At 43.0% G+C, this 26072-nt stretch overlaps 1 protein-coding gene across 3 annotated transcripts in view; it reads right to left on the bottom strand.

Moving 5' to 3' along the window:
* The window catches only part of ACAD9 (acyl-CoA dehydrogenase family member 9), a 62474-nt gene extending 56105 nt beyond the window's left edge, over window positions 1–6369 (bottom strand). The window contains exon 1 of one of the 3 annotated variants that reach the window (XM_073352221.1): window positions 6170–6369. In XM_073352221.1, the coding sequence (XP_073208322.1) occupies window positions 6170–6295 (126 nt within the window). In that variant the 5' untranslated portion in view covers window positions 6296–6369. The remainder of the gene's footprint in view (window positions 1–6169) is intronic. The other 2 variants (XM_073352220.1, XM_073352222.1) reach the window with 2 other exon arrangements.
* Window positions 6370–26072: the final 19703 nt, after the last annotated feature.

Below are 26072 nucleotides of genomic sequence, written 5' to 3'. Positions count from 1 at the left end.
TAATTTGGCAGTGTTTATGCTCCTTGGCTTGTTTAAGGGCACAGAAGAAAAGCTAATGCTCTTCGAACACTATAAAGGATCCAGTCTTGTTCCCAGTGAAGTCTATGGCAAAAATCCCATTACTATCAGTGAGTGGAGGGCATTACTTCAGAAGTAAGTTCCATGACATTTAATTGTCTGATAATTAGTATATCATTTAGCTACCCATTTCTATTTTAAAGAAAATTTACTATACTTTAAAACATTAAGCAATGAACTTGGTTGCTTAGCAGGGTGGATAAAAATCAATGATTTTTTAAAATAAAAAAATCAAAATTTTGATAAAATTCTTTTTGATGAAAAAAGCAATCTAAAGATAGTTTTAATTAAATCACATTATAGCTCAAAGATCTCTCACCATTGAATAGGGATTATATATTCTAATTCTATAGTATGAGACCATATATTCACGTAATGTTTAAGAAAAGTTTTGTAAATGAGTTTCAATAGTTGATGGATCCTGGAACCCCATAAAATTGTGTCCACAGACTTCTGTATAGATTATTTTGGTTAATCTTTCTATCTGCCCAATGGGACTCAGTGGTCAGTCTAGAACAGGGGTGGGCAAACTTTTTGGCCAGAGGGCCACATCTGGGTCGGGAAATTGCACGCAGGGCCACGAATGTAGGGTGGGGCAAGGAGTTAGGGTATGGGAGGGAGTGCAGTGTGCAGGAAAGGGCTCAGGGCAAGTGGTTGGGGGTGCAAGAGCAGTCTTAAGGCACAGGAGGGGTGCAGGATTACGAGGGGGCTCAGGGCATGGGATTGGGGTGTAGGAGGGGTTCGGGGTATGGGCTCTGGCCCAGTGCTGCTTACTTTGAGCAGCTCCAGGGTGGCAGCGGCACGCAGCGGAGCTAAGGCAGGCTCCCTGACTACCTTGGCCCCACACTGCTCCCGGAAGCAGCCAGCACCACATCCCTGCAGCCCCTTGGGGAGGGGAGGGGCAGAGGGCTCCACGCGCTGCCCTTGTCTGCAGGTACCTCCCCTGAAGCACTCATTGGCCGCGGCTCTCTGTTCCCGGCCAATGGGAGCTGCGGAGGGCGGTGCCTGCAGGCACAGACAGCACACGGAGCCCTCTGCCCTTGCTCCCCCAAGGGCCGCAGGGACGTGGCGCCGGCTGCTTCCAGAAGCGGTGTGGGGCCAGGGCAGGCAGGAAGCCTACCTTGGCGCCACAGGGGTGGCAATCCTGCGGAGCAGTTTCAAAGCCCTGACGGGCCAGATCCAGCCCACGGGCTATAATTTGCCCATCCTGATCTAGAAGATACCATCAAAGATGCTTAGTTTTGCAGTTCTCAAACTGTGTATGTGTCTCCCCAGAGATAACATGCTTGTTAACAGCAAAAACCAACAAACCAACCTCAACCCTATTGTCCCTCTGACTCTGTGTACATACATTTGCAATCCCTTACCTTTCTAAAAGTGTAAAGTTTCAAAAAGTTCAATGAATAAAAGATGGTTGGGGGTGGAACAGATCTGGACAAGGAGCAGAAGTCTGGAGATAAATGTGAGAAGGGAGGGACAGGCCGTAGAAACAACAGTGGAACTAACCAATTTGTTTGAGCATAAGCTTTCGTGAGCTACAACTCACTTCATTGGATGCATACTGTGGAAACTGCAGAAGACATTATATACACAGAGACCATGAAACAATACCTCCTCCTCCCACCCCACTCTCCTGCTGGTAATAGCTTATCTAAAGTGATCACTCTCCTTACAATGTGTATGATAATCAAGTTGAGCCATTTCCAGCACAAATCCAGGTTTTCTCACCCCCCGCCCCACACACACAAACTCACTCTCCTGCTGGTAATAGCCAATCCAAAGTGACCACTCTCAATGTAAAGAGTACTCAATGTACTGTCTTCTGCAGTTTCCACAATATGCATCCGATGAAGTGAGCTGTAGCTCACGAAAGCTTATGCTCAAATAAATTGGTTAGTTTCTAAGGTGCCACAAGTACTCCTTTTCTTTTTGCGAATACAGACTAACATGGCTGTTACTCTGAAACAGTGGAACTGTTTGAGCAGCACATTACAGAAGTCTTGAGGTCTTTCTGAGCGTAGCCTATAATGGCAGCAGGCCATAAAAGAGACCCACTTTGGGAATAAGAACCATTCAAGAAATATGTTTGCTGATCACGTTTTAAAGAAAGTCACACCAGTGAATTGGTGGAAGTCACTTAAGCACTTGGATTCAGAGACTAGTGAAGTGATAATCTCACTTTTAACAGCAGTAGCTTCTTCTGCCGGTGTAGAAAGTCCAAAGGAAGAAAATATTCTAATTCATTCCAAATTGAGAAATCGTTTGGGACCTGAAAAAGCAGGAAAGCTTGTTTTTCTTTTCCAGATTATGAAAAAAATAGGAAAATGAAGATGAAGATAACTGAGTTAGCTACAGAAGCCAATATTTTAAGTTTCTCATGTTGACCTGGCTGACATAGTTGATTTAATTTTTTTTTAAATATTTCATTTAACTATTTTAATTAACAATTTTAACAAAAACAAACCTGATTTTAAAAAACTTGAATTCAACAATTCATATGCTCATTTTGTTAAATTATATGTTTACGGTTAAAAAAATCCAGAATACATAACGTGGTTATTTTAGTTAAATAAAACAATTTAAAATGTCCGTCTGGTGATGTTTTCCTAATACAGCGTGGCAAGAAAATCCTCCAAATATTAATGATTAACCTGTTGAACTGGAGATAAATAGTTTACCTCCCAATGACTTCATAAGTATCTGCTTCAATTACCTTTGGTAAATAAAATAACCAAACAATCATTCATTTTCTGATATAGTTGTAAAACTAATCTGAAAAGTTTTCAAAATAAATCACTTTAAAAATGTATAGTGTGTACCTTCTAAAAATGAAGCCTACATCTATCTCTGAGTTGTGAAGCTTATGTATGTATTAAGGTTATAGCAACCAACAAGAATGCTCTTATGTAGAAATCCATGATTAAATCATGTCTTCCTGATTAGTGATTTAAGTCAAATCCACTCTGTTGCTTAGTATGTCCTTCAATTATTTTCTCCCCTTTCTTCAAAACAAAAACTGAAGCATTAATATTAATTGCATAACGTGTGAAAGAGCAATTTCCTGACATGAAGGCTGGCAATCTTGTATTGTCCACACGTATATATTATACACTCCTTCTTTGTCATCTGTGGCTTGTGAGGGGAAAGGCCTTAATTTACTGCCACCTACTCACTAGATGCCAATGTTAAAAATGAAGGCATTGAACAGGGCCTGGGAACTGCATTCTGGAAAGAAATGGGCACTTAATAGAGTGATGTTCCAGAGGACCATTCTGATACGCCTCATTTTTCACAATGGCTGTGGCTAGCTCTGGGCAGAAGTGACACTGTTTCATTGTGCTGCTCAAAAGACAACATCAGCAGGGGCAGGGTTCAAAGGAAGAAGGGCAAAGAGAAAATATAGACTATGTACATTGTGTAACAGAGGTTTCATCCCCAAGGGCACACTTAACTACCAACAAGCAATGGAAACTTGAGTATGTGCCTCTGTAGCTGCCTTTCCAACAGTTCATCGAAATGTGGAAGTGAAACTGACCACACAATTAAATCTTCCTTTAGATATAATATAAAGAACTCACCTTTATACAAGTTCTGTTTCCTAACAATTTAAACTAACAAAAAGTGAAGTGCTAAGCATGTTTTTACTGTCAAATCAGATAACCCAGAAGTATAGAATCCAGAATTTTGGACCTTATGCAATCTCCGTAGAATAAAGTGTAACTTCTAAAGGAAAGAAATTAAGTTTCAGAATGATTTCAGTCTGTATACAAATACTGGCTCTATTATTTGTTAAGCACCTAGAATATGCCTGGCACTGTACAGTACACAGAAGAATATAGAGTCCCAAACTCCAAAACATTACAACCTAGATGACAGATCCACAGCATCTGGAATACACTGGCAAGAGGGGGAGACAACTTTGCTTTTTTCCTCTTTAGTTATAAACTTACTCCTTGTAAGTCTCATTGTAGAAGTGGTTTCTTAAAAAGGACTTAAATGAAGAAAGGGTGGCAGGTTGGTAAACTAGAATGGGGAGCGTGTTCCACATATAAAGGGAAACCACAGTAAATTGCACAGAGATGCAAATAGGAGGAAATTATGAACACAGTATCACTTGTGGTGAAGAGGGGACAATAGCAGACCAGGTAATAGATGAAAATCAGGATGAAAATGTGAAAGACTATGAATGGAGTCTGAACAAACTGGTGTGTTTGGGGACTAGTGTAGGGATTCAAATGAAGGGGAAGACATGATCAGATTAATTGGCTAGAAGATAGTTTTGGCAACTACACTTTGGACACCATTAAGAGGAGCAATAAGCATGTCAGTGTGGTTGAAGAAGAGGTTATAGTAATCCAGAAGGGAGAGGATTAGCAAATCACTTAAAAAAACCAAACAAACCTAAAGTCTATCTAGCAGGTGCTGTCCTATAGGTCAGAGTGCAAGATAAACTGTCTCCTTTCCCTTGTGCACCATTCAGGCCACATTCACTTTTATAGCAGATCTTCGTACCTGTTCCTGACCCCACAATCTGAAACATATCTCCTAATGCTCCAACTTGAATACCAAATGACTCGAGTAAGCCGCCACACAGTACATCTATATTAGCAAGTGTTTTACTCATTATTAGCAACTGGTGTTATCAGCAGCTAAACACAAGGGTAAGTAGCATGCATTTTTACCACCAAATAGTTACTCAACATAGTGTTAAAATCCTTGCAAGCCGTTTCTAATAGCATTCCCATTGTTGCTAGCACCAAAGGAAGATTTTCAGAAAAAACTTAGTGTATAGGAAGCGTAGATGTGTTTCACATGGTGCAAAATGCTCTGGTGGGAGGTCCTCTTACTCTAGAATCTGGGTCCCCCAACTGGACCATGACAAGTGTAGAGACAGTGAATAGGTGGTCTCATTTACACAGATCACTCAGGTAACAGCTACTCCTGAGCTGCTCCTGTACAGATAAGAGCCAGGCTGTAAATCATTGTCTGCACATAGAGAACAGGGGATGAAACGGCTCCATTCCATGCAGGAGAAAGGCTGGGGCTGTGAGGGGTCCCCCGAAGGGAGAGGCACCAGGGTGGGACAACCTGGAAGGAGGCCCCAGAGAACGATGTGGCCTGGAGGAGAACCCTGAGGAGACAAACAGCCAGGGGTATCCCAGCAAAGGGAAGAGAGTCCCCAGGGGCTGGGCACAGTTGCAAGGAGGGTGCTTGCAGCCCCAAGAGTGCCCCAGCAAGAGAAGAGTCCCCAGGGGCTGGGCACAGTCACTGGTGGGGAACCTGAGCGGTGCTCCAGCAAAGGGAGGAGACACCCCAGGGGACAGGCACCGTTGCAAGGGGCGTGCTGGCAGCCCTGGGACTGCCCCAGAGAGAGGAGAAAAGTCCCCAGGAGCCAGACACAGTCCGTGGTGGGGCGGGGGCTGGGAGCCCCAGGGGTGCCCCCATGGAAGGGAGGAGACACCCCAGGGATCAGACACAATCAGCTGCAGGGCGGGGGCTGGGAGCCCCAGAGGTGCCCCAGCGAGGGGAGGAGACACCCCCAGGGGCCGGGAAGTCAGTGGCGGGGGCTGGGAGCCCCAGAGGTGCCCCAGCGAGGGGAGGAGACACCCCCAGGGGCCGGGAAGTCAGTGGCGGGGGCTGGCAGCCCCAGAGGTGCCCCAGCGAGGGGAGGAGACACCCCCAGGGGCCGGGAAGTCAGTGGCGGGGGCTGGCAGCCCCAGAGGTGCCCCAGCGAGGGGAGGAGACACCCCCAGGGGCCGGGAAGTCAGTGGCGGGGGCTGGCAGCCCCAGAGGTGCCCCAGCGAGGGGAGGAGACACCCCCAGGGGCCGGGAAGTCAGTGGCGGGGGCTGGGAGCCCCAGAGGTGCCCCAGCGAGGGGAGGAGACACCCCCAGGGGCCGGGAAGTCAGTGGCGGGGGCTGGCAGCCCCAGAGGTGCCCCAGCGAGGGGAGGAGACACCCCCAGGGGCCGGGAAGTCAGTGGCGGGGGCTGGCAGCCCCAGAGGTGCCCCAGCGAGGGGAGGAGACACCCCCAGGGGCCGGGCACAGTTGCGGAGGGTGCTGGGAGCCCGGGCTCGTCTCCCTCAACCTCACCTTCCGCAGCTTCCCCAGGAAAAGCTCTTTGGCGTAGGCACTGCGGAGGCCGCCAGTGCGTAGCTGCCTGGCCCCGGGGGGGAACGCGGCGCGCGCCGCCCGCAGTAGAAGGCTGAGGCCGCTCATGTCCGACCGGGTCACTGTGCCCCTAGGCAGTGCCCGAAACCGGCATGGCTCCGCCCACTGCCTAGGGAAGCCGTCAGGGGCGCGCGCTGATGACGCATCAGATGGGTCACGTGACACAAACCCCTCTCAACCCCTCCCTCCTGCAGATGGGCTTGAGGCGGGCACCATGTGCCCCGCCCCTCACACGCCACCCCCCCCCCCGCGCAGCCAGTCACACCATTCAGGCCACGCCCCCAGCAGTACATTGGCCTGCGGTTGTGCCCATCAGGCCGGAGCCGGGGCCGTCTGGGTTCAGAGGCGATCCGGGACTAAGCTAGCGCGGGAGCAGGCCGGGGAAGCCTTGTGAGGGATGCCTAGGCATCCTGCTGGCCCCTGCCTAGCTGTTCCTTAGACCCCCAGCTCCTGGAGTCTTGGGAAGCTCAGCCCTTTTTTTTTTTTTTTAAAAAGGGGATGTTCTTGGCCCGGCTGGCTCCAGGAAAAAACTGGCCACAGGAAAACACCCTCAACACATTCATTGCTAAAAAAAATCTCATTGTTTCAAGCATAAGCTTTTCGTGAGCTACAGCCGATGAAGTGAGCTGTAGCTTGCGAAAGCTCATGCTCAAATAAATTGGTTAGTCTCTAAGGTGCCACAAGTCCTCCTTTTCTTTTTGCGAATACAGACTAACAGGCTGTTACTCTGAAACCCATTGGTTCAAGCCACTCTCATGAGTTTTAAGGGAGAAGCTGATATTGAACAGTTGCATCTGGCTGTGGTGAGTGATTGCACATAGTGGTAGGTTAAGAAACTGTTTCTTCCTAAGCTTTATGGCCTGAGACAAGAGGGTTATATCCCCAATCAAATAATAAACATCCTTATTAGCATGGCTATTACAGCCTGACTAGGGATCCTATAATTGCACTACTGGGCCTATAATGCAGCAACTATACTTAGTGTGTACTTTCCTCTATGTTTCAGGAAAACACAGGCTGGGGCTCACACTGAGAGGAGGAAATTTTCCCTTGAATGGCTTGTTATATAATCATTGACAATTATTTCTTACACTTCAGACTGTAATCTGTGTTTCAGTACTGCACAACAAGCTGCATGCCCACCATCCAATCTATTGCACCTAAGCTTCTTGGTAGTCATCAATTTCTGATGCATGATAAACAAAATCCAGGCTTTTTCTCCTCTCCCAGTCCTCTCAACAGCAACATTTCAATCATATTTGTCTATATTATAATATTATGTAATCATACTTTTTCAGTTCATACACAGGAAGGCTTTTAGTACTGTGTATTACATTTTTAGTTCACACAGGAGACGTTGCTATTGGTGAAGCAGTTTAATAGTTATTATCAGTCCAAGTGTCAGGGTTCCCTCCCTACTCCGAGGTACAGATGTAGGGACCCGCATGAAAGGCCCCCTAAGCTTATTTCTAGCAGCTTAAGTTAAAAACTTCCCCAAGGCAAAAATCCTTCCTTGTCCTTGGATGGTATTGCTGCCACCACCAAGTGAGCTATTCAGGGAAAGGACCACTTGGAGTTCCTGTTTCCCCAAAATACCCCCCCAAGCCCCTTCACCCCCTTTCCTGGGGAGGCTTGAGAATCATATACCAACCAAATAGGTAAACAAGGTGAGCACAGACCAGACCCTTGAGTTTTTAGGACACTAAAAACCAAATCAGATTCTTAGAAACAGAACTTTATTATAAAAGAAAAAAAGTAAAAGCAGCACCTTTGTAAAATCAGGATGGAAGGTAATTTTACAAGGTAATAAGATTTAAAATACAGAGGATTCCCCTCTAGGCAAAACTTTAAAGTTACAAAAAACAGGAATAAACCTCTCTCTTAGCATAGAGAAAATTCACAAGCTAAAACAAAAGATAACCTAAGGCATTTCCTTGCTGTTACTTACAATTTGTAATCTTAGACGCTTATTTCAGATATGGCTTTAGGAGATGTATTTTTCCTGCCCTGGTCCCTCTGTCCCAGAGAGAACACAGACAGCACAAACAAAAACCTTCCCCCACAGCTTTGGAAGTATCTTCTTCCCTTATTGGTCCTTTTGGTCAGGTGCAACCAGGTTATTTGAGCTTCTTAACCCTTTACAGGTAAAGGAGGGATTTTATGCTACCCTTAGCTGTATGTTTATGTAAGAAAAGATAAGACCCAGAGAACATTTTATTAGGGGACCAGTAGGCAGTGGAGAGGATAGGTATAGGCCCTGGCCACAATGTTAACAAATCACATCATGTTTACAAGTCATTCATACATGTCACATATTATTCCAATGAAAAATGTTTTATGCTGCCGTATTTTAGAACACACATTGGGAGGTCTGAAGAGAGAGACGAGTCTCAAGAATAAAATTGCTATTTTAATTTTTAACATACTACTTTAATTAATCCTTGTAAAAAGTAGTAAATGCTTCCCCTGTGTAATTTAAAATCATGATTTGCCATATTCTGGGATGTTTTTCACTTGTTCAGTTTCTTGTCCCCTGATCACATTCACCAGATACATGTCACAAGGGTTAAACAGTTGCTTTCTCAGTATCTGTACAAGCTATCAATGGCAGTCCCTGAACTTTGGTAGATAATACTGTGCAGAAGGGGCCATCAGTGTAGGATAATACTGACTGGGTCAGTATGAACTTAGTTAGAGGAAATCTTAATAGAAAACAATCATCAACCTCAGCCCTTTCTGACCACCAGCTTCTGAAGGACTGGTAGAAGGTGAAGGAGTATATGGCAGATACAGAGGGACTGCCTGGTGCCCTGCAACAGGTGTTGTCATTTACATAAGGCAAAAGAAGTGCCAAGTAGGTACAAAACATTACTCTGCTGACCCGGTAGTGTGTTACATCCACTTTTTTATGGTGTAAATTGCTATATAAGCAGCAGGGCAATGAAGATCCTGGCCCAGCATTTCTCCTTTTCCTATGTCTCCCACACAGCTAAATCCTGCTCTGTCTGCTTCCCATTCAGATGCTAGGGAGGAACCAGCAAGAAACATACAGATGAATAAAATAATTACCTAGAAATTTGGAATCTGGTTAGGAATGAAACAAGTGTTCTTCTGTTTCTTGAGTAGAGAAACCAGTACGTACGTATGTACGTACGTACGTGTGTGTATAGAAATTCTTTAACCAATGCACTTTCTCTGTGAATACTAAAATGCACGTACAAACGAACCTTCCTTACATTTCAAATATTCTTTTCAAGTATCCTTTAATCACGTTTTTTTTTTCTAACTCAGATTTTTCTGCTTTGAGCTATACCTATTTCTCTCTCCTTTTTAAGATTCACTTTAACATGTCCCAGTTTTATTCAACTATCCTTGTGTTTTGTCTTGTAGATTAAAGACTTTAAAATATTAGGTTACTAAAGTAGCATTGAACAGTTAAGAGATTAATAAATCATAAAATACCTGGATTTTACTTTACCTGGGAAGTATTGCAGAGTATTTATGAAAAAATTCAAAAATGTAAATCCCGTAGTCTGGATAAATAGAAAAAAATGTGGATGAAAATTAATTCCTACAGTACTGATATAATCTTTGTTTCACCGCTGGGCTGATGACACGAAAAATATACATCTCCACTTTGGAACGATCCTACCTTTATTTTGTCCCATATCTACAACTTTGCAGCCCCAATTGAAAACAGAATCACAGTAGTTTATGTGCCCCAGCTGTGCCTTTTTCACAGCTCTCAGTAATCACACCATCCTTAAGGTCACTCTGGCCCACAACCTTGATGTCATATTGCGCTGCTTTTCAGGAAGAAAGATAAAACTCTCTCTTTTTCTTAAGTAGCATCTCCTTCCCTTAGAATAATTATTAAGGAGAAAAAGTGATAGATAGATGGTAGGAAAGTTATGCACTTGAAATCCATGACTATTACCCTGTGAGCATGACATGATGCACTAATTCTAACTTTTACTATTAAAAAAAGCCCATCAACTTACAAAATTAAATTGTAGGAAAGGTAAGAGCAGTAAATGATAGTTACCTTTTCCGTAACTGGTGTTCGAGACGTGTTGCTCATGTCCATTCCACAATAGATGTGCGTGCTCGCCACGTGTACTGACACCGGAAGTTTTTCTCTTAGTAGTACCCGTCAGGGAGCGCCCCTAGCGACCCCTGGAGTGGCACCGCTATGGTGCAGTATAAGGGGTGCTGAAGACTCCCCCCACCCTCAGTTCCTTCTTGCCAGACAACTCCGACAGAGGGGAAGGAGGGCAGGATGTGGAATGGACACGAGCAACACATCTTGAAGAACACCAGTTACGGAAAAGGTAATTGTCTTTTCTTCTTCGAGTGATTGTTCATGTGCATTCCATAATGGGTGATTCCAAGCTATATCTGTTGGAGGTGGGTAGGAGTTCACAGACACTCGGGATGGAGCACTGCCCTGCTGAGCCCGGCATGCTCCCTAGTTTGGGAGACTATCGCATAATGCGAGGTGAACGTGTGAACTGATGACCAAGTGGCAGCCCTACAAATGTCCTGAATAGGGACGTCAGCCAGGAAGGCAGCCGACGAGGCTTGCGCCCTTGTTGAGTGCGCTCTCGCAATTGGCCACAGGAGAACTCCCGCCGGTTGTAACAAGTCCAGATACATGAAGCAATCCAGTTGGAGAGCCGCTGGGTGGAGATCAGCTGACCTTTCATGCATTCAGCCGTGGCAAAGAACAGTTGTGAAAGACTTCCTGAATGGTTTCATATGTTCCAGGTAAAAGGCCAGAGCCCATCTCACATCTAGCATGTGGAGGTGCCACTCCTCACTGGACGCATGGTGCTTGAGACAGAGCGTCAGCAGGAAAATGTCCTGGCCCATATGATAGGCAGAGATCACCTTAAGGAGGAACCAAGGGTGTGGGCTGAGCTGGACCTTATCCTTATGGAAAACCATGTATGGGGGTTCAGAGGTCAGGGCCCAAAGCTCCAAGACCCTCCTAGCAGAGGTGATCGCCACAAGAAAGGCCACTTTCCATGAGAGGTGGGACCAGGAGCATGTATCAAGCGGCTCAAATGGATGTCCTGTTAGCCTGGCCAGCACCAAGTTCAGGTCCCACTGAGGGACCGGGGGGGGTCTAACATAAGGAAAAAGGCGATCCAAGCCCTTAAGGAATCAACCAGTCATGGCACGAGAGAATATCATGTGGCCTTGAACTGGCGGGTGGGAGGCTGATATGGCTGCCAGACGCACATTGTTAGACAGGGGCGGTAGGCCCTGGGCTCTGAGATGAAGGAGGTAATCCAGGATAAGCTGGAGCGGGGCAGCCACTGGCGAGACGCCCCGATCAGCAGCCCACAGGAAAACTGAGACCATTTTGCCAGGTAGGCCTGACGCGTAGAGGGCCTCCTGCTCTCCAGAAGGACACGCTGGACTCCCTCTGAGCATGTCCTCTCCTCTTGGCCAAACCATTGAGCAGCCATGCCATGAGGTGGAGGGCTGCTAGGTTGGGGTGGAGGAGGTGACCTTGGTCCTGAGAGAGAAGACCTGGGTGGGTTGGCAACTGCCAGGCTTGTGAGAGTCCCATACCAGTGCTGTCTGGGCCACACCAGGGCGATCTGAAGGACGTGAGCCCTGTCCATCTTGATCTTTTCCAGGACCTTGCCAATCAGCGGAATCGGGGGAAAGGCATACAAAAGCTGACCCAACCAGGACAGAAGGAAAAAGTGTTGGAAATCATGCCCGTGCCCAGTCCTCCTCTGGAGCAGAAACAAGGACACTGGCGGTTCTGCCTGGTTGCGAAGAGGTCCACTTGGGGAGTGCCCCACGTTCAGAAAATCCTGTGCACTACCTCCAGGTGCAGCGACCATTTGTGCTGAGAGGAGAAGTCCTGGCTCAGCTAATCTGCCTGAGAGTTTCGAACGTCCAGTAAGTGGTGGACTTCCAAGTTGATATCGTGGGCTATACAGAAGTCCCACAGTCTGAAGACTTCCTGGCAGAGGGCTGAGGAATGGGCTCCGCCTTGCCTATTGGTGTAGAACATCGAGAGTGTCTTGTCCACTGACTACCCTGACTGCTAGGCATGAGCGAAAGGCCACACAGGCTAGAAGGACTGCCCTGAGCTCTTTGACATTTATGTGCAGGGCTAGTTCCTGCATGGACCACAGGTCTGGAGGTTTCCCATATGGGCTCCCCACCCAAGTCCGATGCATCAGACAACAACTCTACAATTGGAGGTCAGCCCCTGAATGGGACTCTTTGGAGCATGTTCCCTGGGATGGACCACAAGCAGAGGGAGGCTAGCACATGTTCGGGCACAGAGGAAATGCCTGTGGCCCTCAAATATGTGAACGTGGAAGTACGCGTTCTGTAGATCAAGGGTGGAGTACCAGTCTCCGGGATCCAGGGAGGGGATGATGGAGGCCAGAGACCCCATGCAGAACTTGAGCTTTACCATGTACTGGTTCAGGCCTCACAGGCCCAGGATAGACCTGAGCCCCCATTTTGCTTTCGGGATAAGGAAATAGTGGGAGTACTACCCCTTGTATCTGAACTTTGCCGGCACCACCTCCACTGCTCCTTAGTGGAGGAGCTGCCTCACCTCTTGGTCGAGTAAGATCTCGTGAGAAAGGTCCCTGAAGAGGCATGGGGAGGGAAGGTAGGTGGGGTAGACAGAAATTGGAGGGTATAGCCCCAGGAGATGGTGTTGAGGGCCCATCGGTCCGATGTCAGCAGCGACCACTCTGGGAGGAAAGTACATAGGCGGCTGGAGAAGAGATGCTCGGGTGGATTCCTGGTACAAACTGGTAAGTCGTCCCCGGGCATCCCATCAAAACTGGTGCTTACCCACCTGCTTGCCCTTGGAGGGCCCAGGCTGGGACGCAAGCCGAGACTGCCGCTGTGGGCACTTTTTATAGTCCCTTGATTTTTTTTTTTTTTATAAGGGGGCTCATAGCTGGAGTGGGTGGCCTGACTGGGGCTTGCTGTGGCTTGAACTTGGTCCTGGCCAGGGCTCGGACATAGAGACCAAGAGTCTTTAATGTTGTGCGGGAGTCCTTGAGACCATGTAACTTCACATCTGTTTGGTCTGTGAACAGTGCCTTGCTGCTGAATGGAAGGTCCTGCAAGGAGCTCTGTGCCTCACTGGACAGCCCTGACAACAAGAGCCACGACACTCTTCTCATGGACACTGCAGAGGCCATAAATCTTGCAGCCGTATGCGGGGAGTCCGAGGCTGCCTGAAGGGCCACTCTGGTGGCACCTGTGCCCTCCTCAACAAGAGCTTAAACTCCTTCTTATCATGCTCCTGGAGGGAGTCCGCAAACTTTGGCATTGAGCCCCACATGTTAAAATCAGATCTTCCTAGCAGGGCTTGCTAACTACAGGTACTTACTAACGACGAACTAAACAAAGTCCAAACAGGGACGCTTCAGCAGAGTTGGAGCAGAGCAGTTCTGAAGCACCATCACTGGCAGCAAGAAGGAACTCAAGGTGGGGAGAGCACGCAGTGCCCCTTATACCGCACCATAGCGGCACCACTCCAGGGGTCACTAGGGGTGCTCCCCTACAGGTACTGCTAACGGAAAAATTTCTGGCACCGGTGCACATGGTGAGCACGCACACCTATTGTGGAATGCACATGAGCAATCACTTGAAGAAGAACTAGTTTTTCCATTTTTGCTCCTGGTGACATGTGTAGAAGTAATGTATCTGAATCACTGATGCTAGTACTATCATAATATATTTGTACAGGCATTTAAAACCATTATACTGTGGCTATCAACTGAAGTACCTGCAAAAAGAGAGAGACTCGGCCAAGCAGGTTCCTTGCAATTCAAGAAGAGCTGTATAGTCAGGGAATATTGATGCTTTGATAACATAGTGGTAGGAAAATTAGAAATGCATTAGAAAAGACCAGACTGGGAGTGTCACGTTAAATTAAGAGAAAGCATAACAATATTTTGCTTTCTGAAATACTTATTTCGACCTCCCAAATAATCAGTTGAGATATACTACAGTTCTTTTCAAGTCCCTGCCCCAAGGAAGACACAGTACAAGGTCTTGATGCTGCGAGCTCCTTCAGTGGGGCTCCACATGGTCATCAGTGAAGAGCAGTTTGGAAGACTGGTGCTTAAGTTCAACATGACACAAAAATGAAGGTGAAAAGGAAGGGAGGGAACAACAGTGGTGTAAAAAGAACATGCAATGATTCAGTAAGGCATCTACAAATCTTGACAACATTGACAAGGGATTTTTAGTGTTCATTTCAGTGTCTTTTCTCCCAACATTAAATTTTGATAGTTTCCCTTTCTTACCCAATAGCAAGGACAGAGCTTCATTATCTCAAGAATATTGTACCAATGTTGACTTTTATGCAAGTGGTTTGATCCAACCCAGCTGAGGTATCTTTTTCTATCAGCCATGGAGGGACAGATGGACAGACCCAGAATACAATTAAGTGCTTTACTGTCTGCTTCTCTTTCAAATTATTACAAGTTCCTGGTTGTCAGAGAAATTGTTTAGTTGACCTTTTATGGATCAGTGCTAATATACAGCAGCCAAATGGGTTTTTCCGAAAAGCATGTAATCCTTAGAGGCTTTCCTTTTCAAATTCTCTCTCAGGATTATAAACTTGGATTTCCAACTCCAGACAGGCTCTCTCTCTCTCTGAGTGAGTGAGAGACTTTAATTTAAAAGAACAGATAAATGTTACGGTTTCAATTTATATGAGAGACAAAGACGGTATATTTATCAAATTGCCATTGTAAATAAGGAGCTAAAAAGAGATTAAACTAGGCAGACAGGCAAAAGTGAGTCCCCTGCAAGAATGTTCTCTCTTATACCCCATAGCTTTCTAGCTGTCTGATTCTTTTCCATTTTTTTTAATGTCTGCAATGGAAGTGTAATCTTTTTGTGTAGCATTTCTCATGGAATGAGCTTGGCTGGCAGTTGGACTATATTTTGAATGAGATGTGATGTTTTACTATGTATTCTAGAGAGAACTGTTTAATAAATCAATTCTTGGTTTGCAAATATACAAAATATCATTTAAAATCCTATTTATTAAAGGAATGCCTTTAGAAAGGTAAATAGGTGTTTCCACTGAAGATAATGTTAGGAAAAATGTGTCTGATTATACAGTCTAGTTTGTAAATTGCGTATGTCAGCAGCACATTCATTAGCCTACATTTCCTATGTCAATTTTATGAACAGATTATTCTTGCTCTTCACAAAAATGATTCAAGAGATTTCAAGATGTTGCCATTCTCTACAAAAAGAAATCACCTTTGTACCAAAGACCCAGGGGCATTTCAATCCAAAAAGAATTTGCTTGAGGAAATGAACAATTGGGGAAGAGGTGGAGCAAGCAGGGTCGGGGAAGATGGAATTGAAATGAAAACTGGAACTCAAACTTCCACTATTGTGGAATCTCTGCTGTTTTAATATAAATATGTATACACACAGGCAGTGTAAGTGAAATGATTCATTGCAGTGGGAAGTGTCTTGATGAAATGAAATTAATTTTAACAATGGTATTTTCTAGACTGGCAGCCAAACTAATGCTTAGGAGACTTATAGATGATCAAAGTTTGCAAAAGGTCATTATGGAAATCAAATTTTTTTTGGTCAGGTGTAAAAAGAACACATGGACAATTTACAGACTGTGACAGAAAAGTAATTAGCACCTGTTGCTAGAAGTTAAATAAAATTGATAAAGTGTTGCAGAGATGCAACGTTCTTAACGCCTGAGGCATACAACACTCGGTACATTTTCCACAGGGCTAGGGAGCTGTGTTTGTCACTGTTCTTTAAGATTTCATCCACTGAGTTTTGAGGTGCAACAAATATGCCCCCTAAGCTCTGGAAAGTTGAATCTGTGGCACATAATGTCCATTCCTTAGGTACAATAATTTCATGGAATTTTGGGCCACACTGGGAGGCAGTGCCAGAAGTGGGGACAAAACACAGACTGAAAAGAGAAGCTTGAAAAGAGGGAAACAACATGGGGAAAAGGGCAGGAGGGGCTGGCAAGGGGAACAGAAAGATAGGATAGGAATAAAGAAGAAGGATGGGAGGGAGGATGGTGGAAGAAGCAGAATGGGGAAAGCTGGAATGGAAAACCATAAAAGGGAAAACATTCTTTTGAAAGAGATGCCCTTCCTCAGAGACCATATATGATGGGAGAAGGATGGGACGTAGTGGGCTGGGTAAAGGAGTTCACTTTCTATATCTGTTCCTTTTTACATGAATATGTAGATAGTACAGGATTCTGGTCCCAGTAAGAATCTCAGAGGTGCTGTTGTTTTTTGGGAATGTCTCATTTCAATCAAGGTCACCCCAAATGTGCTTATACACACAGGCCTCAAATCAGGAAAGCATCCCTATTCTGGGCAGCACTTCATCATTTGCTTATCATGAAGATTGTGTTTAAATCCCACTAAAGCAACAGGACCTAAGCATATGCTTAAAGATACACATGTGTTAAAGTGCAGTCTTGGGTATGGATAGACTTAAGCATATGTTTAAGTGCACTCCTGAACCTGGCCCTGAATTTGCCATTGCTTGAGAAGCTGGTGTTTTCTAAATTTTGGTTTTTTTAAACAATTTTGTTAAATTCTGTTAAGTTCTCAGTAATAAAGCAAGAGAAACTACTATGGTATAATTACAAAGCACGAAGGGAAGTACATAACAAATGATCTTAGTGGCAAAGCAGGTATCTCATGAAGACCTTAGGGTGAAACTTGGCCCAACTAACATGGGGTCAAGATTTTGTCCTTGCTAGTGATTTCACACTGGTGTAAGTCAGGATTATCCACTGAAGGCAGTGGAACTACGCAGGTATAAAATCAGTGTAAAGGAGATGAAAATCAGGCCATTGCTTTTAAGTCTGTAATGGTGGATAACTCTAAAGTAAGAAAGAAAAGAAGAGGACAGAAAGGAGAGTGAAAGAAGATCGTCATTAATATGGAAAAATAAGTGATATAAACATTGCAAGGAGATGACACCATAAGGCTCAGATAAGGCCAATATTAAGTAGCCAGTGTTATTTTTATTTGATCAGAGTGGAGCTGAAGGTCTGAAGACAAATTTGTGAACTCTGTGTGTGTGTGGGGGGGGGGGTTGTTTTTGTTTTAAAATTAGTTTAGGGGAAATAATTCCAATTCAAGCCAGAACAACTTCAAATAACCTACTTGTTAAAAGTTGGATACTAGAAGCTATCCAGATCTTAAGGTTCTAAGGCCTGTAGTCTACTCTATCATTTACAATGAAATAAAAGAGATGGAAAAATAACAGGGAAATATTTTATAAATTTTGTTTTCTTCTTCATCATTTCTGTCTGATCTTGGCATATGAGATAGGAAAGTGGGGCTGATAGGCCATAACCAATGTGTTACTGAGTAACAGTGCATGACTGGGTAACAGTGCACTGGGTAACGGTGCACATAACTAATGTGAAGGAAAAGGAGGACTTGTGGCACCTTAGAGACTAACCAATTTATTTGAGCATAAGCTTTTGTGAGCTACAGCTCACTTCATCAGATGCATTCAGTAGAAAATACAGTGGGGAGATTTATATACACAGAGAACATGAAACAATGGGTGTTACCATACACACTGTAAGGAGAGTGATCACTTAAGGTGAGCTATTACCAGCAGGAGAGCCGGGGGTCGGGGGGTGGAGAACCTTTTGTAGGGATAATCAAGGTGGGCCATTTCCAGCAGTTGACAAGAACGTTTGAGGAACAGTGGGGGGTGGGGTGGGGGAATAAACATGGGGAAATAGTTTTACTTTGTGTAATGAGCCATCCACTCCCAGTTTCTGTTGTTACCAGGTAACAGTGCATGTCTGGGTAACGGTGCACATAACCAGTAGGTTACCGGGTAATGGTGCATTACTTCTTAATTAAAAGCTGTTTTATAATGGGAATGAATTAATTACCTAATTCTTCTGGTCTGTTGTGACGTTATGACAATACATTAGTCTGCTGAGTTAGAGCAGCTGCAGATTGATTGCTCTCGCTGTTTCTTAAGATAAAAAGAGCTTCACACTTCTTTGCCAACCACTCGTTAAAAGTCTTATTTTGCAGCAGTAATGAGTAGGTGTAGATATGAAATATTTTTCCACTGTTCAAAATGCATAAATCTTCATTAACTTTAGAAATAGTTAATTCATATTGAGAACAACAGAGTCTTTGTTTATTATCTGTGTGGGTTAAAATCACTATCTCTATAAAGGAAGGAAACAAATGAAAGCTGAAGTTACTGTCGATGTTATCCTATTGCACAACTAAGAAGTTTTATCTCTATTACCCTACTCTGGGGTAGTTGTTTATTTCAGCTGGCTGATATGTCTTCTGAACCATGCGGCTAATTTCACATCTCAGTTACTGTGAAAATGCTAAGTAAAATGAGCTTTTGCTTCCCAAAAGTTCAGTAATTAAAGGCCCTGAATTTGGTAAAAATAATGAAACCCACCAGCTGACTAGGTCTGAGTACTTCACTGCACAGTGCAACCATTCTTGAGTTGTCGTTTTGTACAGAACAGTCTGTACCAAAAGTGCTCTTAGTTCAAATATTAATTTGGATTGGAGACCTCTTCAGGAAAGGGCCTTAGCTGAGATTTCCCAACATTATGTGTCTGACCCTGCAGTCTTTCCATTGAAGTCAACGGGAGTTTTGCCTAAGTAAGCAGCACAGAATTTGGCCTTGTGTGTTTTATTCTGGGAGGGAAATTTTATTTCCATGATATATTTGGATGTGATTGAAAATCCCCATTTCCTCTACTCACAAACCTGAAAATTGTATTAACAAAATCTTAACTCTCACTTCATAATAGGGTTGTGTATTCTACAGGAATCTAAATATAACTGGAAGTAGGCGTAATGAAGTTAAGCCAAATGCAGCTGAATTTGTCTGTATTTGCTTCCTGGCCCCCCCCCCCCCCCCCCCAGCTGTTTAAATGCTGTATAAAGCTAGAAAACCACAGGATCTGATGATCTCACATTATTACCCCACCCTCAGAAAACAAATAAATAACGCCACCAGGTTATTTTGGATTTATAAATATATCTCCAAGACATTAAAAAGTCAATGAAAAATGTACACATGCGCTTGAAATACCAATATATGTCCCCACTTAAACAGCAGGTGCAACCTAAAGAGATAACTGAAACAAGACTAAAAAAGAGACTGTGCAGGAAGTAAAACCAATTAAGTAACTGCAATTTTGCACCTACTCTTACTACTTAACCAATGTAGCAACAGCAAAGTGTATTTATTAGATCATGGTTGTAGAGCAATTTCACCTCTCCCAAAGTCACAGGAGGCTATGAACTAACTATGCAGATACCATTTCCTATTTCACACTTAGCCTTTTAGGAACAATGGTTTTGTTCTTTGTTTTTTTAAGTATAAAAATTTGTAAGGGACTGGGCTTCTCAAGGGACTTGTAATGGGATAAACAACCTTTCACTTCTAGGTCTCGGATTTGAATCTAGGCCAGCTCAAGAGTGATTTAAAATTTGGCCTATAAGAAATGAGTTTGGGGTTTTAATCTGATGTTGCAAGAAAAACACCAGGGCAATTGACATAAAAGCAGAAATTGTTGGCCCTTGCTCAAGATAGCATTGCTTGGTTAAAATAACCTTGAGAATTATTGCCCGATTTCTAATCTCCATTGTTTGGGGGAACACCATAGAGAAGATGGTGGCAAAACAACCTTGGCAATTTCTAAGGTCCTCAGGATTTCCTAGCTCCTGGCACTGAGACTATTAGCACTTCTCTATAAGTGTATGACACCTGTGATGATCTGCAGTACCTTCCAATTCGTTTCCAGGTGCAGTTCTAGGTGTTACTTGTGTCCTGTAAAGCACGACGTAGTTTAAATTCTAGGTGCCTCAGAACTGGCTTCTCTCTACCCAGTACCATAACAGTTGCGATCAGCTGACATGCTTGATGTCACAGTTCTGTTTTATTGTAGTGGGGATAAAGTGATCCCTGTGTCTAGTGTGTAAAGCATTTTGGAATGAATGGCATGAATGTATATGCAAGTTATTATTTAATTTTACAGCATTTGGAATATGTACAACAGTTTGCACCCTAAGAAGTTTGCAAGTTACAACCACCTATGTTTTACCATACAGTATACTGGATCAGTTTGCACCACGTTTATAAAGCATTTTCCCATTCACATATTCCCTCAGAGAATGGTGTTCTGAAAGTTAGGTGCCATGAAAAACACAAGGTCAAGATTATGTCAGTCGCAGATGAAAATGTTAATTTTATGAATCAAAGTAATCCATTAATTGCTTGAGGATCCTAAATTCTCAAGGGAATGTCACTAAATCACAAAGTGATGGATTTTGTGTCTTTGTGGGCCCTGCTCTCCCCTCATAGTAGCGTTCCATTGGGTCCAGTGAAGTTACTCTTGAATTACATTGGCGAGAGAGGAGAATCAGGCCCTCCACATTAAGTATTACATCCAGTGTTATTAGTGTCCATTTTCCAATTTCATGTCCCAGAGGTTTTTATTATGCAACAGCTACGCTTTAATGTTCCCCTGGCGATATGGTGAAAATGTAGATGTGATTCTGCATCCTAAGAATAATTTCGTTGTGAACATATCCAATAATAGAGAAATTACTGACCTTCCACCTCGTTATCTAGAATTCAAGCCTAGCTTCATGCCTTCAATGAAATGTGTTTGACAGGTCTGTCATTGGCTTTACTGAAGCAGCACAGTAAAATATGCAGTGTTCCTCCATCACCCTATTGTACAGGTTAATGTGACAGGCTCATGCTGACAGGTTGCAGTTTTCAGAGCTGCAGAGATATGCAAATGGTGATTAAAAACCTCTCTGCTGCTTCTGCTGTGCATATCAGGTAGGGTACGTGCTTTGGCAAGCAACATTCAAAATATGAATTCCAGAGACATGGATTTGGAAAGCTATAATTTTAATTGTACACTAACCCATTATACTGGCCAGATTCCAATCAGTGGGCCAAATCCTGAAGTCCTTACTCAGTCTCTCTTCAGGCATACCTCCCAGGGCGAAATCTTGGCCTCACTGAAGTCAATGGGAGTTTTACCACTGACTTTCATACGGCAAAGATTTCACCGTCCGCTTTCCAATGGGGCTTCTGCCTGAGTAAGGACAGTGTAAAAGTTGAGTAAGGGCACCAGGATTTGGCCCCATGTATGTTTATTCATGTACATGAATCAGGTATAGCAAATAACTAGAGGATATGGCAGTGATATTTTTCTTATGGCTACGACTATAGCATGCTCTACTGATGTGGGTTTGGGGTTTTTAATGGCAGCTCCCTTGTGACGTACAGCATAGCAACACAGGTCTCAGTTCTGGCTTTAGTTTCTTGCTCCTTTTGGGGATGGTGAGGCAGTGCCTCCCTAAACTCAAGCATGTGCATATACTGCAACCCTTAGTATGGTCTTGTCCTCTCCCCACTATGCTCTTGCATTCCCTTACAGCATACAGCCACAATCTGGCCAATACTGTTCATCCATCGTCATATCTACACTCACTGGGAAGTATTAGACACTGGAATGACTCTACATATCACTCCAGTAAGACCCTAGGATAGTCCAATATTGATTAGCACCAGATTCTTATTGAGATTACATTTCTGCCTGGCTGGTGGAATGTGTTTTATTTCAAACAGATCTTTATTTCATACATATCCATAGCTTTTAGCCAACTATGGGTCCATTAGCAAAGAAAATTAAATTTGGCTGACATGATGCAAGGGGCATTTTGCACTATTGTTACTAGCCTTTCAGCCATATATACTGTCCTTATTATTCCTAAACAAGGCATTTTTCTCTCTCATGTACACTAATGTCCAAAGGGGCACATTTCCAGTGCTGTACCGAAGTTTGTGCATACATCCTTGTTATTTATAGTTTTTATGCTCAAAACTTCCCACACATCTACTGCAGCTGAAAATACATTTGTCTGAATTATAAGAGCAAAAATCTTGTTTTTAGCTAATACTGAAAATTATTTTTGCCTAGTACACGAAGAAACATCCATTTTAATGTTTAAACTTTGAACTACTCGATATTTTTCCAAAATTCCCACAAAGCAAATGGTATTTTAAAAATGTGTAAGATTTTCCACAGTCATTTCTTTTACATACGTACATTAAGTTAATTGCGTTACCTTTACCTGCTTGCCTTTTATATAAACAAGGAAGCTTATCTATTTCTAAATGGCAACTCAGTAGTCCTAGTACATGGGATGCTTCCCGATGAAAAAATTGCTTGTACTATATATGAAGAAGTTAGTATACCAGTCTGTAATAGATTTAGTGTGGCATGTTCTTGTAATACATTGTTAATATTATACAATTAAGTCAGTCAGTAAATATACTTGGTGAAGTACAATTTATCACATCATGCGAACAGGAGCGTAATCCTGACATCTAGTGACAACTGTTTGAGCAACTGTATGAAAGGCTAAAAGACCATGTCTTTGCCAAGTATGTTTCCAGCTCCATCAACAACGTTCAGGGTCAGCCATAATGTTGGTTAAAAAGTAATGAAAACATTTTGCGCCTGTAATTCTGTAAGTCAATGTCTGCAATATTGTGAAAGAGAGAATGAAAAAAGGGAGAAATTGTTGACCCTGAATTATTTCAAATGCAGTTCATGAATACTAAGTGTTAAGTGCAGCTTCTTGCAACCTCTGAATATATTCAAAATAAATGAGTAAATGTTCAGGTAGTTTAAAATGGCAACTGTTAAAACCTGTTCTACATAAAGCTCCTGACTAGGGAATCCCTGTGAATGTCACTAATTGGCCATTACCAAGTATTCGAAGAAACAGACAATACAGACTTCCACACAGATCATAGAAATAAAATACGAGAAGACTGATTAGGTCATCTACACAATCTCCCTGACAATTTAGGATTATACTTACTGTATTTCCTGGTTGTGCAAAACAACACTGAAAATGGTTATAAAACGGCCCTTTTTAAAAAAACTGTGGTCTGAAAGCACGTTTGCAAAGTTTGGCATTAGATAGAAGTTAACTCGGAATATCATTACCGTATAATATGTATATCAAATGCACAACAATGAGAATAAATTTGAAGATAAGATTTCAAAGGCTAGAGCTCTGTGTTCCAAAATGTTTGATTTTTCTATTGGGAAACTTGGAATGTTTTCTTATTTTAGGGCTAGATTGTAATCTCAGGTGTGAGGGAATATTACTGTTTATTCTGAACCCTTCTCCAAGTAGGCATGTGCATGAAAGCTCAGCGGGAGATATTTCAAAATGTGCAAAACCTACCTGAGATTAATCTCAGCCTAAAAGTAAATTAAAAATGTCAATCATCAGCCAAATGTTTAAAACATGAGTGGGACTGTAACAAAAGCCTTGTGTACACTATGTTTTTTTCTTTAAATTTCATGCTGTTGCTACTACTGATGCAATATCCAGAATTGCTAGCATTTACTTCCTGTGAACATGCTAATTCCCTTTGGCTTCAGTGGTGGAGGATCCTAAATGGTTGAAGACTAGGCTTCAACTGAGGCGGGGAGCTGCAGGCAATTAGGAGTTAGTGGCTATTTAGGTCCTCCTTTTAAAATAATTCAAATAAGATAGATAAGGAAAAGTTATATGTATTATTTGTTTTTATAGTAGTGCCTAGAGCCTCAACTGAGACATCTCTAGACCCCATTGTGACAGGCACTGTACATACACATAGTAAGAAACAGATCGCCTTTCCCCTGGAGAGGAAACTCAGGTTTACCTAGACTTTTTTAACCTACTGCAATTCTCAGGACTGGCATATTATGACCAATAGATTACATTATTGCAGATGTCCCTCTACTCAGTAAATGAGATATGAAATCAGGAGCTTATATGGCAGAGTAGTAGCACAAACTATCTTCTAATGCAACACAATGGGGAGCTGTGGGTGGCATCTTATGATGTATGGGTACTTACCTGTCAAACAATCATTGTTCAGAATATACTTCTTGCAGTGACAGTAATTCAGAAATAGGTCACAGCTGACTATCTCCCCAAACCAACTCAGGATTCTCCTGTAATTTGTAATAAATAAACAAACAAGCGAACATAAAACAACATTTAGACAGAACTCTTATATGCCAAGATTAGTCTTAATTGAGGTTTTATAACCTAATTATAATTCCCCTGAAAACAGGGAAATAAAATAGGAAAAACAAAAACTGAAACAAATGAACTCTCCAAGGCATTTTAACTAAAGCAATGGGAGGAACCTAACCTCAAATCCTGCATAGGTCACATGTGAAAATAAATTTGGTCATCTTGCGGTTTTGGAAGATAAGCTATATAACAAACAGATTCAGGTATAGATGATAACAGGAACATATTTTTTCAGAGATACCATTTACAGAGGTGGTGAATCCCTGCCTACCCAATTGCTGCTTGGAATGGACTTCCTGTACTCTCAAGCGTGATCCAAAGAACATAGGCCATGCTTACAAGATTGGCGACTATCATCAGAAGCAGGGACTGTGGAAAAAAAAAATTGAGGACATGATGGATAAACAGTAAAACATGAGCTTCCAGTGTAATGGTGTGGCCAAAAAGGCTAAAATGATCCTTGGCTATATAAATGTGGAAATTGAAGAAGAGCAGAGGAGTTATATTACCTCTGTTTTTGGCACTGATGCGAGTGCTACTGGAATACTGTATCCACTTCTGGTGTCCACAATTTAAAAAGGATGCTGAAAAATTGGAGAGGGTTCATAGAAGAGCCAAAAGAATGATTAAAAGATTGAAAAACATGCCTTATGGTGAAAGACTCAAGGAGCTCAATCTATTGAGTTTATTCAATAGACGGTTAAGGGGTAGTCTGATCACAGTTTATAAGTACCTATGAACAGATATTTGATAATTGAGGGCTCTCCAATCTAGCAGACAAAAGGTACAAAAAGTTCCAATGGCTGGAAGCTGAAGCTAGACAAATTCAGACTACAAATAAGGCACACATTTTAACAGGGAGGGTATGTAACCCTTGGAATAACTCACAAACAGCTTGTGGTGAATTCTCTATCAATGGAAATCATAAAATCAAGACTAGATGTTTTTCTAAAAGGTATGCTCAACCACAGTTATTTGGACTTGAAGTAGGAATTAATTAATAGAAATCCTGTGGCCTGTGTTATGCAGGTCAGACTAGATGATCACAATGGTCCCTTCTAACCTTATAATCTATGTATCTTTGACAGCCACTGGAAAGACTCCCATTAACTGCAATGGGTTTTGGATCAGGTCCTCAGTGAGGTCAGGTTCTAAAAGAGACAAAAAATCACCAACAATATACACAATAAAACTAAACTTTCACTATAGATATTGGTATAGTCCCCTCTTCCCCCCGATTTGTCCACAGCACAAAACCAGTTGGTCATGACAGGTAGTTTCTGTTTAAGATGAAACATCAGGACTGGGTTCCCACATATCTAAGTTAAAATGACTTAGGAGGGTCATGTGAAGAGCCTTGCTCAAGTGTCACCTCTCGCTTTGTCCAGCTCAAACCAGCTGCATTGCTCCTTAACTTTCTTAAGGAGTACACTCATCCACATGAGCATTAAACAAACCAAAACCTTAAGTGATTGGACCAGAATTTTGATAATAGAATTGCAATTCTCGCCCCTCAGCTTTAACTTAAACACTCAGAGTGAAACCCTGGCCCCTTTGAAGTCAGTTACAAAACTCCCATTGACTTCAGGGGGTCAACATTTCACTTGAAATGATTTTCTTTTCTTCCAGTCTGCAGAACTGATGTTCTTCCACTGCACAAAAATGAGAAACAGAAA

The sequence above is a fragment of the Lepidochelys kempii genome, chromosome 7 (genome assembly GCF_965140265.1).
Source record: "Lepidochelys kempii isolate rLepKem1 chromosome 7, rLepKem1.hap2, whole genome shotgun sequence".
NCBI classification, from domain to species: domain Eukaryota; kingdom Metazoa; phylum Chordata; order Testudines; family Cheloniidae; genus Lepidochelys; species Lepidochelys kempii.
The sequence above is the reverse complement of the archived record's forward strand: the minus strand, read 5'-3'. Positions and strand labels throughout refer to the sequence as shown.